General features: G+C 34.0%; 3 protein-coding genes across 5 annotated transcripts in view; 1 reads left to right on the top strand and 2 right to left on the bottom strand.

Moving 5' to 3' along the window:
* The window catches only part of LOC140841152 (large ribosomal subunit protein eL28z-like), a 29,404-nt gene extending 27,366 nt beyond the window's left edge, over nt 1-2,038 (bottom strand). For all 3 annotated transcript variants that reach the window (XM_073208366.1, XM_073208367.1, XM_073208368.1), the window contains exons 1-2: nt 1,890-2,038; nt 1,569-1,790 (exon numbers count right to left, since the gene is read on the bottom strand). In XM_073208366.1, coding sequence (XP_073064467.1) covers nt 1,569-1,790; nt 1,890-1,892 — 225 coding nt within the window. In that variant the 5' untranslated portion in view covers nt 1,893-2,038. The remainder of the gene's footprint in view (nt 1-1,568; nt 1,791-1,889) is intronic.
* A 1,014-nt stretch (nt 2,039-3,052) lies between these two features.
* LOC140841151 (uncharacterized) lies at nt 3,053-6,149 on the bottom strand. The gene is made up of 4 exons (XM_073208365.1): nt 6,031-6,149; nt 4,372-5,756; nt 4,103-4,273; nt 3,053-3,368 (listed from the first exon to the last, which is right to left on the bottom strand). Exons 2-4 carry the CDS (start codon nt 5,740-5,742, stop codon nt 3,204-3,206), a joined length of 1,707 nt encoding a protein of 568 aa, XP_073064466.1. The 5' UTR covers nt 5,743-5,756; nt 6,031-6,149; the 3' UTR covers nt 3,053-3,203.
* A 10,325-nt stretch (nt 6,150-16,474) lies between these two features.
* LOC140842179 (glycosyltransferase BC10-like) lies at nt 16,475-19,237 on the top strand. Its single transcript, XM_073209995.1, has 3 exons — nt 16,475-16,706; nt 17,082-17,625; nt 18,332-19,237. The coding sequence occupies exons 2-3, from the start codon at nt 17,092-17,094 to the stop codon at nt 18,968-18,970; spliced, it is 1,173 nt and encodes a 390-aa protein (XP_073066096.1). The 5' UTR covers nt 16,475-16,706; nt 17,082-17,091; the 3' UTR covers nt 18,971-19,237.
* The last annotated feature ends 693 nt before the right edge of the window (nt 19,238-19,930 follow it).

Below are 19,930 nucleotides of genomic sequence, written 5' to 3'. Positions count from 1 at the left end.
CACGTGTCATGTCACAAAATTGTTTGTGAACGTGAATTTAGATGAAATTATTGAATTTAAAAAAAAAAGTATTTCTCATTAATTTTATTGAATTTGATTTTAAAATATTTTTTATCACATGTTAAAAAATAATAATATATAACTTCTCAAAAATTAAAAAATTAAATATGTATTAAGGTTGGTGGTCGACATCAATACACTAAACATGATAAGCATCATGTCATTGACAAAGACTAATTAATGCAATCTAAAATTTTGATATATGATAGTGATTATTAGCCAAAAAATTAATCAACGTGCTTTATATTTTTAAAAAAATTAAATTAGCGAAAAATAATTTTTATAATTATATTATTTTTAAATTTACATGTCTATTCATTTTTCACTAATTTTTAATAATATCATCCCGTGCATCGCACAGGTTAAATACTAGTATAGTCAAAAGAGCACTTTGACTCTTTTGTCCTTTAAAAAAAAAAAGTATGTGAATTAATGAGATTAATACTGATGAATTTTCATTCTGACATAGCAGCCAAGATTAATAATCTATATATCTACATTGGTGCATGAATGTTAATTGATGTTAATAATTACCCATTAATGCACCAATGTGGGTGTTCTAATAATATTTATGACTATATATATATATATATATATATATATATATAATATATATATATATATGACTGATCGTGGAGTATTTTTTTTTCACCACTCTCCAGTGATTCTAGCATTGAGATTAAAACTCGAGACATTGATATTCGATTACGAAGCTTTTTTTTTTAACTAGTCAATATTTACTTTTTTAATAAATGGAATTTGTTCATCCGAACAAGGATGTTAATTGTGAGTGATAATTATAGTTTTTCACGTGCCCTCCTAAAATTTATTTTTGTCCCCGATAAAGTGTTGGTAGAGATATAAAAATGAATTCGTATTGATATTTATATTCGTTTGACAGAAAAAAACGAACACAAAATGATACACATTGCTACAACAGAAACTCTCAAGTGTCCATTTATCTTGTCCCAATCTTTCGACTTGGGATACTTTAGTTTAGGCCTTATTACAGATTATCTGATGTTTGTTCTACACCAGAGACTTCAAAGGTTTGGTTCTAGCTTCTTCGCCATCTCTAGGGCCAGCGAGCGACACGGTGCTGGTGAGTCTTCTTAACCTCTGTTGAACCTTCTGCATGATTTTGGTTGTTTTGGTTCGCGAAATATGGAAACCAATGGCATCTAGATACCAACCGCTCCTCCCTTTGAATCCTACAATCTGCCCCCCTTCCATAGGTAAAGAGAATGGGGTTGCTTCTTCCACTCCAAAAGGTCCATATGTTCTTCGGTTACTCTTAAATGTGACGGACCGGATAACATGGCTGCCACCACGAACCACCGGGCTGTAATGGCCGCTCACGGACTGTCAAGAATTCCTCCGGAAACTGCAACTTGATCTTGGGTCCCATATATGTACAAGGTCCGTTTCAAAAGTAATTAGATCAAACATAGGCAGGAGCTTAATAGAATGCATCCAAAAAGATTAAAGAAACGAGTAACTGAGTTTACCTCAGCAGAGTTATTGCCCCCACCACCTCCATGCTTTTCTGCTGAGACGGGCTTACCATTCTTGTCATACACTACGGTTATCGAGTCGATGCAACGAGCATAAACGACAGTGATTTCCCTAACTCCGTCGTAACTTCCATCATCCCAATCTGTCCCTCCATTACCTCCCCATGGCCCAACAACTATCGTCTTCTTTTCATCCGTCCGGTCCTTGTTCCCTTCCTACAAACCAGAATTTGTCTCCACGGGTGATATTCTAAAGTGGGATAGTTTAGAACTAAAAAAATTACAGATATTTGTATAGACATCAGTTTCACATACCATTTTCTCCAGGGAGCGGAGGATGTAATAGCTGCGATGAACGATGATTTTCTGGAGGTGGAAATTACTTTCAACTTATAACAAAAAAGTGGTGTTTCAGCTATGGTATCTGATTCCCCTTGTGGCACCTCATAAAAATATTGCTTTACTTTTTCATTCTGGTATCAAATTAGCTGGCGAAAGTGCCAATATGCTTTGAATCTTGTTCTTACAGAATCGGGTAAGCATCTAATGCACCACAAAGAATTTGTTGATATCACTGGTATGATATTGTTCACTTTGGGTTTTAACCCTCGTGGTTTTGTTTTTGAAACCATCCAAAAAGCCTCATACCAATGGATATATCATTCCAAATTTATAAACCCATGATCTTACTCTAAATCTTCAATGTGAGACTTTAGTTGCATCCCAACAGAATTCAAAAGGGAGACTGTATTATGGTGTTACCTACATCCATCCATTTTGTGATGCATACACCTTTAGCCCCTGCCCGAGATAGATAAATCCAACCTCGGACGTGGAGGTTTCAATAGTCTGTCATCGAACACTCGAGTCGAATTCGAGTTTTAATGGTTTCTATTTGAGTAGCATGCGCTATATATATATATATTTTTTTTCCCAGAAGATATATAATTTAAGAATATTTTTATTCTTATAAATACAAAATTCAAGATGTGACTAATTGATTCAGTCTACGAGAGATGTCGAAGGTGACATTAAACTATCGTACATGTTGTGAGGGTGAAAATGGGGAGCATGGAGTAATTTGTTTACATAAAAAGGGCAAGCTAGTCACCAAACCAAACAATATCTAAAATTATACTACAATCATTTTCTAACTTTTGGAGTACGAGCTCGAATAATTCGATATTTTCATGAGTCGAACCCGAACATGAAATTGAATACTTGATCAAGTTCAGGTCGAGCCTACAAAATTTTAATCGAGTTGAGCTTCAGTAAATACGATAATTGAACTCGACTGAGCTCGTGTGGACCCGTAATCACATTAATACCTTTGCACTATAACAAGTGACATTCTATGCTAATTGCTACAATATAAGAAGTTGATCATGCGGAACATACATCATGCGGAACATACATGGCACCCACATGAATGTATATGAATTCTGCATAAAATTTCATAATTAAATGGTACTGTACCCTCTCAAAAAGTCATATGCATCATTTGGCGTTCATGCAATTCACATGCAAAAAGTCGATAGAAGCAGGCATACTACTTGAGTTGATTGGTTACCTAATTGACAAGAACTCGAGAATTTTTTAAAAAGTTTAAAAATTCAGCTTTCATGCAATTCACATGCTTCTATGTCCTTTCCATTTGAAGAAATAAAATGTCTTTCTTGAAGACTTTGAGACCGCCATTTGAACATTTGCTAGGTAGTGTCGCCAACATTTTTTCGAGTAGAAACTGCAGCAGTGTGGATCATCTTCCCGATTCACGATCATCATGCGAATTAACTGCATTTGATTTGAATTAAATTTAGTATGACGAAAAGAAAAGGAGAGAGCACACAATAAAGCAAAAGTTGAAAGTTAAAAAGAGGGATGTGTGAGGCTTTAGATGTCGAGGGGAGTGATTTATTTGTCGGGTCAAAAGTAAAAAAAAAAAACTGAATTTACCTTTTCATTTAAAAGAACCTATTCACCTTGTGACCACCAACCTTAGGAATGCTGAACAATCTAAATCTAGATAAACAGAAGTAAAAAGGAAATCTGTCGAACACAAGATAATCAACTTATTGGATGTTCAAGTGCACTCACCATAGGGACCGCTATATATTCATCGGCACTAATTCGAAGAGAGTGGATAAGGTAGTTGTCTAAAATGGGAAGAAAAAATATTCAATCTACTATGCAGCTTTCGTGATAATGTTAAAATTATCTTTTTCAGATTTAAAGAGTTGCTCCATCTTACTGAAGCCTGAATCCACCCACGAGATATAACTATTATTAAATATTTTATGACGCAATGCTTATAAGATTTCGAAATCCAGAGCGAATTATTTACACATACATCATTTACGTTGAGCAGCTGTGTATAACATGTTGCAAGTATTAAGCTTCAGTCATGAACATTTCTTCGATTAGGTGTTTAATTAAAGTTAAAAACAGAAAGCTAACAATACTTTGCCCCTAATTAGCTCCAAAAAATTTCATAGCAAACTTAAATATACGGACAAAATCTATCTTACCTTCACCAATTCACTGCCAGGAGAAATTAGAGTAAGACTCCTTCCATGTGATTCCAATAACCACTTGTCAACAATTTTCACCACAGTTGATGATGATAGAGTCAAATCTAGCTTGCTAAAGCTGTTTTGAACTAGATCAGCTTCTTTCAGATCTTCATAAATCTGCATAATCTAGACAAAGCAATAGAAAGGAAAGATGCAAATTATTAAGATAGCCAGACGTTATAAGAGAACTTTGGCATTGACTATGAATCAAGAACTTATGGTACCTGTTTGGTATGTACAACTAATTTGAAACCCTTAGATCGATTAATATTCCCAAAAATTTTTTTACATTCATCAATAATCTGAGGTGTTTTCACGATATGACCAAAGGAAAACTTTACTTCACACAGACCCAAAACATTCATGGAAGAAAAAGGCATTCGATGGCTGCTAAACTGGAAGGAGTAAAGATTTGGAGCATCAATGTTAACTTCCTGCATTTTCGTGCACTTCAATAAGGCTAAACTCTTCAATTTTGCACTCAAAATTGTGAGTCTTTTCACTCTGCTACATTCTTGGAGCACCAAATTCTCAATCAATGGACACTTGGACATATAACACTGAAACTTAGTATCTGTCATTCTGCAGTCCCTCAATGTCAGATTCTTCAGAGTCTCACATCCTTTTAAGTCGATATCGCAATACTGATGCTTCTTTGCATGATACCAAAAGGTTTCAAGATTTGGTGCCATTATTTCAATGTGAATGAGGCTAGCACACTCATGCACCTCCACCCTCCGGAGCTTGGCAAGTGAAGGAATAGTCAAAGAGGACAATCCAGTACAGCAAACCAGCCTCAAATCCTCTAGCAATGGGCAGCTTTGTCCAAGTTTCTTGATCAAAAGTGCAATACCAATAACGCTTTTCAACGATAGTTCTCTCAAATTACATAGCTGTAGAGAACTTAAACAAGATATAACTGACCCTGACAACTTCAGGGAAGTTATTGCCTTGGAAACTAGCCCATCACAAAGTAAGCTATATCGGCTCTCCTCTGAATTTACATGAATCTCAAGCACCTTGACATTTTTCTCCACAGCAAGATGTATCCAACGTTCCATACTAAATTCCAATTGATAATTAAGATTACTAACATACAGCCTGAACTTATCTATGCAAGTAGCAGGTGCAAGTCTTGTCGCAATCGATTTCTCAACATAACTCTTGAACTTCCTTTCCTGCACTTGGCGGGATCTGAGCTTATTATGCTTCCTTTCTCCCCCTCGTACACTAAAACACCTCTCATCAAAATCAAATGTCAAGTATGAATCGAACATGCTTTTCCACTTCTTTGACCAAATGCACGTACGCACCACATCTTTCGGGCAACGCAGGTGTGCGAAAATGTGATGAACAATGGGTTCAGGTAATTCCGAAATCCGATCAACTTCAGGAGGTCTATCATTAGGCGCACTATCTTCATTCATCCTCCGTTTCTTCCTAGCTCTGTTATTGTTCGGTTCGACACGGCTGCAATCTAATTTTCGCTTCCCTCTCAAGGGCTTTAACTTCGAATTGGCGCCAACAATTCTTGATTTCTTAGTAGAATGATCTCCCTCGAGGAGCTGATGCAAAGCAATTCTCTTCCAAAACATTGTCCGATCAAACTCTATTCCCCATAAAATCAGTCCAAGCAATTAGTCAATAAGAACTCAAAATTATCATGAAGTAAAACACTTTACAATAACCCGTAGCCATCATGCGAAAGCATTCTCACAAAACTAAAGAACATTGCAATACCCCCATACAAGCAATAAAAAGATCACGAAAATCTAATCGAAGAAAACATGAAATTCACATAAACGATTCAACGACTGAGATTTCGGTAGAAACAAAAAAAAACAATGAAAACAAAACGCCAATAGGTTAAAAAAGCCTCGTACCTTCCGAATAGAATTTGGGGGAGGAAAACGGAGCTCATGAGAAAAGAGGGTTTCTTGAGAAGCAAGTCTGTAAATTGCTTTTGGAAGCGAGATTCGTGGTCAACTGGGTCGGATCCTATCCGACAATTGGACCCATTCAATTTTTATTTAATTTTTTGTATTTGAATTGAACATTTGGTGTCTCATATACTGTAGGGTTTTTTTAAAAAATATTATAAAATAATAAAACCATTATAAAAATATGGCAAATCTTAAAACTTTATAAAACTACGGCAATCCGGGACTTACTGTCCAGGATTCAAAAAATCTTTTTTTAAAAAAAAAACAGAAAGCGGGGGCTCGGATTTTTAAAAAAAAAATAAAAGTAGATCGGCGACGGTTTAAGAATTACCGTCGCTATTAGCGACGGTTTAAAACAAACCGTTGCTATTACCGACGGTTTTAACCAAAACGGTCGCTAACATAATCCGTGAACCACTGTCCCGGATTCTAAGAAGCCGTGCGTGTGTTTTCTTCCTCTAACTAGAAATGCGAGTATTCTTTCTATCATTGTCGAAAATAATTGTTCCTCGTATTCATTCTCGCAACTTATTTCTTTCAAATGATTTATACATTCAAAATCCATCTTTTCTACTTCGATCATATATTAATATTATTTGTTTATTTTATCGTCCATTTCATTTGAAGAGATACGAAGATGTAATTTTTAATTTCGTTGATAATATTATAATTATATATTAATAAATAATTTTATGTATAGTATATGTATAATTATAATATTAATTGTATTATAAATCACGGAGGTTAAAATCACGTGAAATTTTAAAAATTATTCTCAATATACTTAAAAAACGTAACAAAATACTTTATAATTTCATTTGTATTAAGTACACTAATATTAACCAATTTTTATATTAAAATAAATTATTTATATTAAAAATACTAACCTTGAAATATTATAAAAAATTGCAGGTACCATATTTATTATTTTTTTAATATTCAAACTATTTTCTAATATTGCGATTAATATAAAAAATATACTATTTAACTATATTATATTTAATCATATAATGTTATTGAACAAAATTATAATTACATTAATATAATATAAATAATTCAAACAAAATATTAAAAAATTAATTAAATTATTTTCTCAGACGTAATTATACGGAACTTGTAATAATATCAACGGACGATGCTAATATCTGAAATAAATGACAAGTATTATAAAAAAATTACACAAAAAATTACTTATTAATATATAATTATAATATTATCAACGAAATTAAACATTACATCTTCGTATCTCTTCAAATAAAATGGACGATAAAATAAACAAATAATATTAATATATGATCGAAGTAAAAAAGATGGATTTTGCATGTATAAATCATATCAAAGAAATAAGTTGCGAAAATAACTACGAAAAACAATTATTTTCGACAATGATAGAAAAATACCCGCATTTCTAGTTAGAGGAACAAAACACACGCATGGCTTCTTAGAATCCGGGACAGTGATTCACGGATTTTGTTAGCGACCGTTTTGATGAAAACCGTCGCTAAGAGCGACGGTGTGTTTAAACCGTCGCCAATAGCGACGGTAATTTCCAAACCGTCGCCGATCCACTTTTATTTTTTTTTAAAATTCGAGCCCTCACTTTCTGTTTTTTTTTTAAAAAAAGATTTTTTGAATCCGGGACAGCAAGTCTGGATTGCCATAGTTTTACAAAGTTTTAAGATTTGCCATATTTTTATAATGGTTTTATTATTTTATAATATTTTTAAAAAAAACCCTATACTGTAGGCTCTTTCGCTTAACAAAAATCTGTGTGAGACGGTTCATTGGTTGTATTTTGTGACACGGATCTTTTATTTTGGTCATTAATAAAAAAATATTACTTTTTATGCTAAAAGTATTACTTTTTTATTGTGAATATTGGTAGGGTTGACTCGTCTCACAGATAAAGTTTCGTGAGACCGTCTCATAAGAGATCTACCTTTAAAAAAATATTAATTAATCGATAAATTGATAATTTAATATTTTAAAGATTGTTCTTTAGATTTGGCAAACATAATCATGTATAAAAATCACTCTCTTTCACTAAAGTCTTATCGTATTTATTGAATTCTTAATGTAATGGTCCGCACGCACCGTCGGATCACTGCTCTCCCTTAACTCCTTCTGTATACTCTACGATTTTGAATACTTTCCTTTTTCCTACTCAATTTTTAAAAATTTGTTTAATAAACCCGGAGACCTCTTCGGACTACGTCCGACAAGCCGCCGAAAAGGATGGGCAAGGAAAGTAAGAGCTCAATTCCGAAGAAGGTCGGAGGGCGAGAGCCGCACAGCACATAGCTGGAAGTCAGAGGGCCCATACTACCTGCCTAACCCTTCGCTCCGAGGCGGGATTTCTCGACTCAAAAAAAAGAGCCATCACAGCTTATGAAAGAGCAGCTTAAGATTAAAAATTATTAATTATACATATATATGTGTGTAAAATAATTCAAGGATTTCATTTTTTAATAATTAAATAATATTTATTGATTGATTATTCAAATAAAATTTACTTTATAATATGAGTATAAGTATTTTGGAACGAATAACATAAAATGACACTCTTAGTAACAACTTTTCACAATTTTTTGTTGCGATTTGATAACGAGTAAAAATTAAATAGCAATAGAATCATATTTTACTAAATTTTTCTAACCATGTTTGTAATTTTGGAGAGCTATTAATTTTGATATTGAGGATATCATAGATTTATAGTAAAAACTTATGTGAGATGATCTTAATGTCGTATTTTGTGAGTCAAGTCTCTTATTTGGGTCATCCATTAAAAATATTACTTTTTATGCTAAGAGTATTACTTTTTATTGTCATGAATATCGGTAGGGTTGACCCGTCTCACAGATAATGATTCGCGAAATCGTATCACCAAAGACCTACTCTAGATTTATATAAGGGTATTTCGAAAAATTATTATCTTATTACTTTAGCAAAATTATTAATTTAGTAAATTGGCACAAGTCGTGTCTATTAGAAAATATTATTTTAAAAAGTTTAGAATATAGATTTTATGTATACTCTTCATAATTTTGAAATTTGCTAAAACATATGTTTTTAAAAATTTATATCCGTTAAAGGCGTAAATAATGTTTTTCCTAAAAAAATATATTCACTAATTGTCATATACAATCCTGTAAATCATATTTTCATCCAGTTTTAATTATATTTACCAATTGTGTGAAAATGTTTTTATAATCCCTTTATCATAATAAATAAAATATTATTAATCAAATTCAGATACTTTTTGTCAAAATTTGTAAATTTTAAAGCATTTTAATCGAAGATATTTTAATAAAAAAATTATGGCCAAATGATTTTTTGTTGTCAAAAAACTTAAAATTAGATATAATGGAAAACATTTTTTTCTCATTGGTTTAATGAACACACTAAAAATATTAAATTCTAAAGGTTTAAAATTTACATTTTATGATAATATTCATATAACGAAACTCACAGGCATCACCTTTCGATTCTCATTGGTTAAACCTTCATACTCACGCAATAGCTTATAAACTAGATTAGTCAAACAAAATATACCGGACATATGACAAACTCATCTAATAAAGTGTTAATAAAGAGATTAAGTTCCTGATTATTGGTCAAACGATCATCTACTCTACCAACTCGAACACCTTACACCTTATTAGAACGCTTTATGATACTAATATTAGTTTATATCGTTGTTTCTTCTTTAATATATGAAAATAAATTACATAAAATCTAGTTTCAAATATGGAAGTATCAACTTAAATTGAAAGGGCTCTTTACATGGATTGTGAAGGTATGAAAGAAAGATGGCTCGGTTATTTTGTGGTTTGATCCTTTGGATATTACTGTCAGTACCTATTCGACAGGTCACATCGATGCCTTGTTTCTCTTGAGCTGCGTGTTTGGAGGTTCAAAGGATTTTATGGCAATTCGGTGCCGCTAGGGGTGGGCATAAAACTCGAAAAACTGAAAAAATCGATCGAACCGAATAATTCGGTTTAAATTGTTCAGTTTTATCGGTTTTTTGGTCGATTATTGTTTTAAAATTTATGAAATTTGATTCTCGGTTCAGTTTTCGGTTTTAATCCCCCAAAAAAATCGAATAATCAAACCGGTCATATTATTGTTAAGTATATGGTTTTTATGTATAATGGGTCATATTATTGTTAAGTATAAGACTTTTTATGTATAATTTGTCTATTAAGATTTAGGAATTTAGTATCATTAACCCTCTCAGTCCGGTCGTTTTATCTTCTTTCTCACCATTCACCGGTCGATGTTTTCTTTTCTTTTCTATAATATTTTCTATAATTTTTTCGTAAAATGATTGGTGTTCCATTCGAGCTGTTTGACACCATGTTATAATTCTTATTATTGAATATTCTGTTGGATTCGTGCATTTTCCGTGTTTACATGGTTAATTAGTTATATATTGTTATTATATTCGTATGACACAGTTTATATATATATATATATATATATATATATATATATATATATATATATATATATATATATATATATATATATATATATAAGACACAAAGTGACACATAATTTTATTTCTTTACAAATTTTAGCTAACCGTATATAACCGGCCGTATAAACCGAACCGTATTAGAAAAACCGAACCAAACCATAATAAAATGATTTGGTTTTGGACTAGAGATATTCAAAACCGAAAACTGAAAAATCGAACCATTATAGAATAAAATCAGACTAAACTGACCGTTGCCCACCCCTAGGTGCCGCACCTTATACCTCGTTCTTGCACACTCCTCCACCTCCTCTATCAGATTAGTGAATTTCAGCATCTCTGTGGCTTGTTGGTGGGGATTTTAATGAAATCCTTTACGATAGCAAGAAAGTATGAGATATCTTCTCTGTGATGTTCAGTTTAGGAAAGGGCCTAAGAAATTTACCTTTGAGCATAAGTGGATGGCGGAGGAAGATTCTTTTTGCTTCTTGATCATTGGAAGGTATGTGGGTTTCATGATGATCTCCTTAATAAGCTGTCACATTTCAGTGGATCGGAGTACTCGAATCTTGGACATGATCTAGGTTCTCGTATTTTCCTCGAAAAATATTGAATTTGTGCAAAGAGTTAAATGGATTGCTACATTCGAATTTTGCCAAATATAACTTCACTAGGGTTACTAATTTAGATCATGAAATTGAATAGCTGGTGATCCAAGAAGAAATGCATTGGAAACAGAGAGTTCGTGCTGTTAAGATTTGGACATGTGATTTTTGACCAAATTGTAAGCAAGAAAATTTTGCTTATGTTCACATTGTCGTCCAATACGAACGTATGCACTACCGTCCAAATGATGACTAGCAAAGTTTTAATTTACATTAACTTTAACATTTGAAGAGTTTGCTATATATAGAGCTCATTTGCTAGATATCCAATCCCAACAAACTTTCTAAGCATCCAAAGCTCAAGAGAGCAACTCAAGTGAGAAGAAAAAATTGAGTGGTATGCTTGTGTGAGTTAGAGAAAATATTTTCTCGGTAATACTCGGGGTTGAGATTGTGAGAGACTGAATGTTGTATATATTTGTAATATTTTCTCCCTATAATAAAGATTTTCAGTAGCTCCGTGAACGTACCTATCTTGGGTGAACCACGTAAATCTTTATGTTCTTGCTGATTATTTTATTTCACATATTTTTTATTAGCATGATCGTTGTCGCTTCGGTGTAATTTCCAACACACACTAATTGGTTGGAACATGAAATATGACTCGCTTTGTGCTCTTTTTACGGCTGTTGAAATTCGTAAGGCTTTATTTGATATGCACCTCTGGTCATGATGGTTACACATCATTTTTTCCCAGAAAAATTGGTCCATTTTAGGACACGAGGTTCCTTCCATTGTTATGAAAATTTTGAATGGGAGGGGTGATCCTTCTTGATGGAATTACATGCTTATTTATTACTTTATTCCCTAAAGTGTCGAATCCCTCGTCTCCGAAAGATTTTAGGTCCATAAGTTTATGTAATATCTGCTACAAGATTGTCTCTCGTGCGATTACTAATAGGCTGAGACCGATTATGGCGATTGTTATTAACCAGCTACATAATGATTCCGTGCTAGGGAGAGTTGTAAGGGACAACATTATCATAGGTTTTGAGTGAATGCATTGGATTCGGAACAACATAAAAAAAATCTTAATGGTTTTGGTGCCCTCAAGATAGATATGATCAAAGCATGTGTCCGAGTGGAATATGATTATGACTAAACTGAGTTTCACAATGAACTTTTTCAATCTCATGTCAGATGTGTCTCTTCATTCTCTTATTCATTCTGTGTTTACCAATCAATTTATGGCTTTCTAAAACCACATCGACGACTACGACAAGGTGATCCACTATCTCCTTACTTGTTTGTTATATTTGCCCAAGGGTTTTTGGGTTTTTTTTTTTTTAATAAAACTGAGGCTAAGAGGCGTTTTAAAGGAGTTAAAATTTCCTACCACTTGCTCATCAATTTTTCACCCCTTTTTCGCCCATGATAGTCTTAGTGTTTTCTCAACATTGGATCATAATTGTGTTCAAATTTGACATTGTTTACAATCCTATGAACGGGTTTCTGGTCAATTGGTAAATTATGATAAATCAGCTCTTAATTTCAGCTCAAGTGCTTCTTCGGACACAATTCAAGAAAGGGCTGGTTTTGTACTGCCATGTGCATCCAGTTTAGAGGTTTGAGGGATCGGGCGTCTTAAAAAATTAATGGGCGGTCTTCTAGATTTTTTTCGGTTGAGGTTAAATTAACACTTATAAAATCTGTGTTACAAGCTGCATCGAGTTCTGCTATGTCATTTTAAAATTGTCTGTTTTGTTGTGTTATGAATTGGAGCAGCTTTGTGCGGAATTTTGTTAGAATTCAAATACAAAAAGAGACGAGTTGCATAGGGCCAGCTGGAAAAATATGCGTAAACTAAAAAAATATGGGGGAAAGTAGGTTTCAGAGTTTTATTGAGTTTAATCGGGCCATCCTAGCGAAGCATGTTTGGCGAAGCATTCATGATCCATCATCCTTTGTGGCAAAAATTCTTAAATCGAGACACTTTAAACATGTTGATATTTTCGATGCGACTTCGGGTTCTATTCCCTCGTATTTTTGGAGATCGATTTTGTGTAGCCGAGATCTTAGGGTTGTTGGTGGAGGGTGGGTGATGGTCATCAAATTAAAGCGATGTCTGATAATCCTTGTTCATGGTGAAATATTTGATCTCTTCATCGGGCTATTGGGATGTGGATATTGTGCGTAAAATATTCCGATTATTTTCCTTTGGCCTGGTCGAGGCTGCGCCAATATATGCTCTAGTCCTTATATTCTTAGGTTCAAGGCAAACGGCAATTTGGTGCTCCAAATTTTCACAATTGAAACAAGCACCGCTCTTTCTATGACATTCCCAGTGTGACACAGGTGGCAGAAGGAACAAGATTTCACCTCTGGGTAGGTCTGTCTGGTCGAGGGTTTTTTGGATAGATCGTCCGACTAGTTTACCCACTTGAACTTTTGATCAGGTTGAGAGGAATGACAAGGGAGAGGTCTCTTAAGATTGTTCTCGTCCTCCCGACGCTTGATATCATTTTTGGCACTAATGGCTGCTCCCATCAAGTCCTCAGTTTGTAGGCTTGTAAACCACCAAAGCTGATTGAATCCAGTTGTTCAACCCTTTCTTGAAACAGTATAACTTTAAGATATTATCTACCATGATGGCTGGAGCATAAGTTCCAAGAGAGATGAATCTAGAAATATACTCTACTATTGAAATGCCCGAATTCTGAGTAAATTTGAAAATTTACTCAAATTCCGCAGTCGAAACTCAGCTAGAATGTAATGTTTAAAAAATGCACTACGGAATATTTGTCATGTGATAGGTCCAGCCTCTTACATTTCCTTTGAAACTCTTTCACATCGTTTTCTAAGTCTTATCTTATAAGAAAGTGTAATAACATCCACCTTATGTTGCTCCGGAACTTTCGAAAGTCGGAGTTGGGTCTCGACAATCTTAAGCTTGTTATGTCCAACTTCTGGGTCTGGATTGCCATCAAAAGTATTGACTAGATTCTTACAAAGGAATTCGTATTGATACTTGACACCATTCAGTATGGGTGGCGACGGTTGATTGGTGTTGTGTTTGTGTTGTTTAGTCCTTGGAGAGTTTCCGCTACGATAATTGTTATGGCCATCAGAACTTTTTTTGCTAATGCTAACTGTTGGTGGCAGATTTTCTTCTCTATTAGGATTGTTGCGATTGTCTTGTGGGCTACGGTTATTTCGGGCAAGTTTTCCTACCATTTCCTAGAACAATACAAGTGAAAATGCTCAGAATCAGAACAATGGTCAGAAAGTAGTAAACAATAGGCAGTACAAGTAATTTCGTCATATAAGGGTCGAATGAGATTTTCCGAGAAAATTTACAAAATTGGAAAATTTGGAGATTTTGATATAGATGGAAAGCCTACATAAAGAGGTTTACGGAACAATTTATGGAATCAAATTCCGACTTTGCTATGCGAAGTTTATGAGTCCTACAAGAATTTCCAAAAAAAAAATTGAATGTTAGGCATTGAGGTGACTGGAGCTCGAAATTTCCAACTTAAATGTCATGCCAGAGACCTAAGCGCATCGACATCAGTATTGTTTAACAATCATAAAATCGTAAAACAACAAGTCTCGTAGTACAATATGAACCAAAACTTGTTTATTTCATAAATAACTCGTATTTATAACGAAAATTCCAAAAACGAAATAGAATTGCGGAATCATTTTACAACTTAAACTAAATCAAAATAATATAACAAAAATAAATTCTTAAATTCGAAAGCATATTCTTTACCAACCCCAAAAAATAGTTTGTTCATGTTCTTTTAACTGGTCCTCGTTTTTTATCTAGTGAATGAGAGTAAATGGTGAGTGTTTGAGGAAACACTCAACAAACAGAGGACGATCGATGCACAATGTACTAATACATAATTTTTCAATATCAGGAGTATAAAGACAAGGCAGTTCATAACAAATCGTAACGTGTATTATTAATATTTCATCTTATTTTCCATGTTTATCGATAAATATCTAATTCTTAATCCTTTAATGAGCGAGGCAACAGTTTTGTACCCACCCTGTAGGGGTTATATAATATCTTTTATATTCACCATGAAGGGACAATAAACAGTTTTTATACCCACAATGTATGGGTCATATATTTTTCAAAAATTATTTTTCATATCAAACTTGAATCATCACGGTGTTTTGAATTCTTTATTATATAAAATACAAAACAAAATAAGCATGTGTGATCGGATCTTTCAAAACTTTTTCGTAGATTTTAAAGCAACAAGCCCACTTACAGACTATTCTTAAAAACAACATGAAAAGTACAAGGGGTCTTCTCGAAAATTAGCCTCCTCAAACCTCGAAATCTTTGTTTTTTTAAGAGAAAATCTGCAACGTTTTGCCTAAGCTCATCTTGAAATATACATCTTGATATATATACATAATTTCGAATTTCTTGGCACCAATCTATTATGAACTTTGCAAATTTAAAATGTTGAGTTTGAAAATTTGTAGCCTTTACATTAAGATGGCAAAAACTTATGTGAGACGGTCTCATGGGTCGTATTTTGTGAGACTGATATCTTATTTGGGTCATCCATGAAAATATATTACTTTTTATGCTAAGAGTATCCGTCTCACAGATAAATATTCGTGAGACCGTCTCACAAGAGGACTACTCCATTAAGATCTGATCTGAGCTTCGAATCGGAAATATGTATATAATGAGATTCGTAATGCATATCTAGGTGAAATGTTAATCACAAGATCCAGCTGGATGGAACCGTAACAACAACCACTGTGTGATGAGATCGAAAAAATCAACTGCACTACATATTCAACTGAGTTGAATTCGAGTTTCAGCTTCTTAAAATTTGAAATATATGCACAAACTTACACTTCATAAAATATGTTATCAACACAAGTCTGAGTTCTTAACTCAAGTAATTCCAATTTATTGCCAAAGTCAAAAGTAAAAAATCTCACAAATCGTTGGTACACAATCTTCATAGTATTTCACCAAATCTACCGTAATTCGATGCTCAAAATCTAGTAAGAAAGCACACCAACTCTCTAAATACACACTAAAACAGTCATTAAAAATCTCCGACAAATTCCAAGACATCAATCACTCCTTAATAAATGTTCAGTTTCACAAGTTCTCACACAACAAATCATGAGTGGTGCATTTTGGTGCTAACCACTGTTCTTGGCGTTTTGGGCAAAAATTAAGACAACCCAAGAAAGGTGTGAAAGGCTAATAATCAGTTTCATCATTTAAATCCATACGTTTTTCTTCTCATTGACAATAAATTCCATTTTCATGACTGCACATTTACTATCCTCCCAACATGATGATGATGATGAGTAAATTAACTTCATAAACCTTGAATTAGTATTGTAAAACTTGGAGATTTTTTCCTTCTTGTTCATATTTATCAAAGAAAACAAGCTGCAAGTTCTTGGCTTCGAACCTTTTTTCATCTGTTTGATGTATCAGGTGTTCATGCAGAGTTTCGAGTTCTGGGATTTCTCATTCGGTAAGCATATCAAATTTGTATTTATTTTTGGTTTTTTGGAGAAATTCTCGATGGTGCATTCATGATTTAAAATAGTTGCAATCGCAGAAACTGAAAAGTCGCGATCTTTCTTAAAAAAAAATTTACTTTATCATTCATTATCATTATTTTGGAGTTGAAACATTGGTGTGAGTCTTGATTTACTGAGATACTTACACGTGAGGGATTTGATATGTGAAAGTAAACCGTTACGCATTATTTCTTTTCATAAATCAGAGATAAGATATTGCATATTTCAGAACCTTATTTTAAATTTCCAAAATCTGGCATCTTTTGTGGTTCTTGGATGAAGAACATAGCCATTTCCCTTTTCTAATTTGATTTATAACTCGTAAGGTTTGAAATAATGATGCAAGCAAGAATGGGGAGTTTCGGGTCATTGAATGGAGGGGAAGACCCTCCCGTTAGACTGATAAGCCAACACTACAGGCCAGTGCCACAGAGATGTCTTCAGTTTCTATTGCTTTTCATGGGAGTGAGCATCGTTTTTTCATTTCTAAGTATTCATGCAAGCTGGTACATTCGCCTCCCAGGTGTCATTCCTGTAGTTCATCCGAGAATCGAACCGCCCTGTGTTCAGGAACCGATGGATTTCAAAACGTGGATGAGGCCTCCAACTACCCTTTCGCACGAAATGAAAGACTCTGAGCTATTTTGGAGGGCTTCATTTGTTCCTAAGATTAAGAAGTACCCAATGAAAAGAAAGGCCAAGATTGCATTCATGTTCTTGACTAGAGGGCCTTTGCCTATGGCACCTCTTTGGGAGAAGTTCTTTAAGGGGAATGGGAAGCTTTATTCGATATACATTCATTCGTTTCCATCTTATCAGCCAGAGTTTCGGCCTTCATCCGTGTTCTACAATAGGCAAATTCCGAGCCAGGTAATAAGATCAGCGTTGTTTCTGGTTATGTGGATTGTTTTTATGCTGTTTTTATATAGGTCCTCATCAAATCGAAACTGTTCCGAATGAGTGTTTACCGACTTTCCGTTATTGTTAAAATTACATGTGGAGAAATTAAGTCCTGATCACTACTAAGCAAGCGCTCTATCTGCATCTATCGCTATGCGGGCTCAACAAAAATGTTAGCAGATAAGAATCTCATGAATTTTACACAAGACTCGGATAAATAAAAAATTCATAATATTACACAAAACTTGCAAATACTTTTACTTTATTTTTTTGAGAACATGACTCTCAACTGGTTTTAATAATGCAAATGTAGTTAGCTCATAGAGTGTGTCTATCCCTTGTACCTTAGGATGACACAGTATATCAATCTAGTTGTAGCAAAAAAGTTCGTTTTCTTGTTGAGAAACACTATGTTGCATATCCACTGATTGTCTATTGCAAAATCTCAGTCCACATTTTATAGTTTATGTTAATGTAGGATCAGAGTGTTTAGCTGATGTGCTAAAAGTTATACCTGTAACTAAGACCCCAAGCACCATCTTTCGATTGGTATGGCATCTAAATAGACATACATAGCAATTGCTGCCACCGAACGGAAGCAAAAGAAAACAATGGTTTCACTACTTCAACATGATTGACATCCATAAATGTGTTATCCTTCATTTATTCTGTGCAGGTTGCTGAGTGGGGCATGATGTCAATGTGTGATGCTGAAAGACGACTCCTAGCCAATGCATTACTTGATATCTCCAATGAATGGTTTGTCCTCCTATCCGAGGCGTGCATTCCTCTCCGAAACTTCAGCATTGTCTACCAGTACCTAGCAAGATCCAGACTCAGCTTCATCGGTTCGTTTGATGACCCCGGTCCTTCCGGTAGAGGACGTTACCACGAAATGATGGCCCCTTTAGTCAATATCACGAATTGGCGAAAAGGGTCCCAGTGGTTCGAACTTAACAGAAAACTTGCTGTCGAAGTCGTTCAAGATAACACCTACCACCCCATTTTCGAGCAGTTCTGTAAACCAGATTGTTATGTTGATGAGCATTATTTTCCAACCATGTTGAGCATTGAATTTCCTAGTTTGCTCGCTAATAGGAGCCTAACATGGGTGGACTGGTCGAGGGGCGGGGCGCATCCTGCTTCGTTCGGGAAAGATGATATTACCGTGGAATTTTTTGAGGAACTATATGAAGGTGCGGAATGTACGTACAATGGTAAGCCAACTTCTCTATGTTTCTTGTTTGCTAGGAAGTTTGCTCCCAGTGCTTTGGCACCTTTATTAAATCATTCGGCTAAATTTTTTGGGTTCTGAGAGGAGTTTATACCGTAAGATTTGAAGTATTTAGCATGAATTTAGGCATAAAAATGGGCAAATAACATGGATGTAGCAGAGTATGTACATCAGATTTAGCATCTGGTTATGTTTATTGTACTGTTCTTCGGACTTTGAAGTTCTGTAACTGTAATAGAAGTTTGTCATTACCTGAAAACTAAGCTCGAGTTTGCTTGGGATTTGGTTATAATTGTAAAAGTTTTGGCTGCTGGTTGAGGTACTTCAGAAAATTATTTTGAATGCAATGAATACTCAATACATCCAAAAAATAGTTTCTTTGTTGAATATTTGGTGGATATGTGTCGGATCAACGAGGAAACAAATCGAGTCGGTTCATAAATTACTCGATAAATATTTGTGTAATTATGTTAAATTTTAGTAATGAAATCAATAATAAGACTAATGATATCCAAGAAAATTTAAAAAATGGTCAAATTTGTTGAACAAAATTAGAAACAATAAAACTTAAAATACTTAATTAGATATATTAATTTATATAGTATTAAAATTATTTAAGTGATAAATAAATAAGCATACTTTGGAAAAACATAATATTTGGCTGGACAAAGTGTCAAAAATTAGAAAATATTTAAGAAAAGTGTCAATGTTTAGTGGTTCCTCTTATCCTATAAATAATCTCCATTATGAAGTATTTCATCATAAATTCGTGGAATTAGAGAAATGAAGTGTTATGATAAAGTTATAGTGAAAATAAGAAAATTCATGAAAAATTCCAAAACTTGTCCAAGAATTCCCAAAATTTTACACAACCACCCTTGTCCACCCAGAAACACTTTGGAGAATAAGGTGTATCAAGATCACCAACCACAATTTAACAAATCGATGGAAATCGTGAAGAACATTTCTAGAAATTTTTCCAAAAAAATCGATCCAGGCTACTAGTTTGTGCTCCTTATTTCTCGTTCTTCTTAAACAAAT

Source organism: Primulina eburnea, chromosome 9 (genome assembly GCF_022965805.1).
Source record: "Primulina eburnea isolate SZY01 chromosome 9, ASM2296580v1, whole genome shotgun sequence".
In the NCBI taxonomy this organism is placed as follows: Eukaryota; Viridiplantae; Streptophyta; class Magnoliopsida; order Lamiales; family Gesneriaceae; genus Primulina; species Primulina eburnea.
Note: the sequence above shows the minus strand (reverse complement) of the source record. Positions and strands in the feature narration are given on the sequence as shown.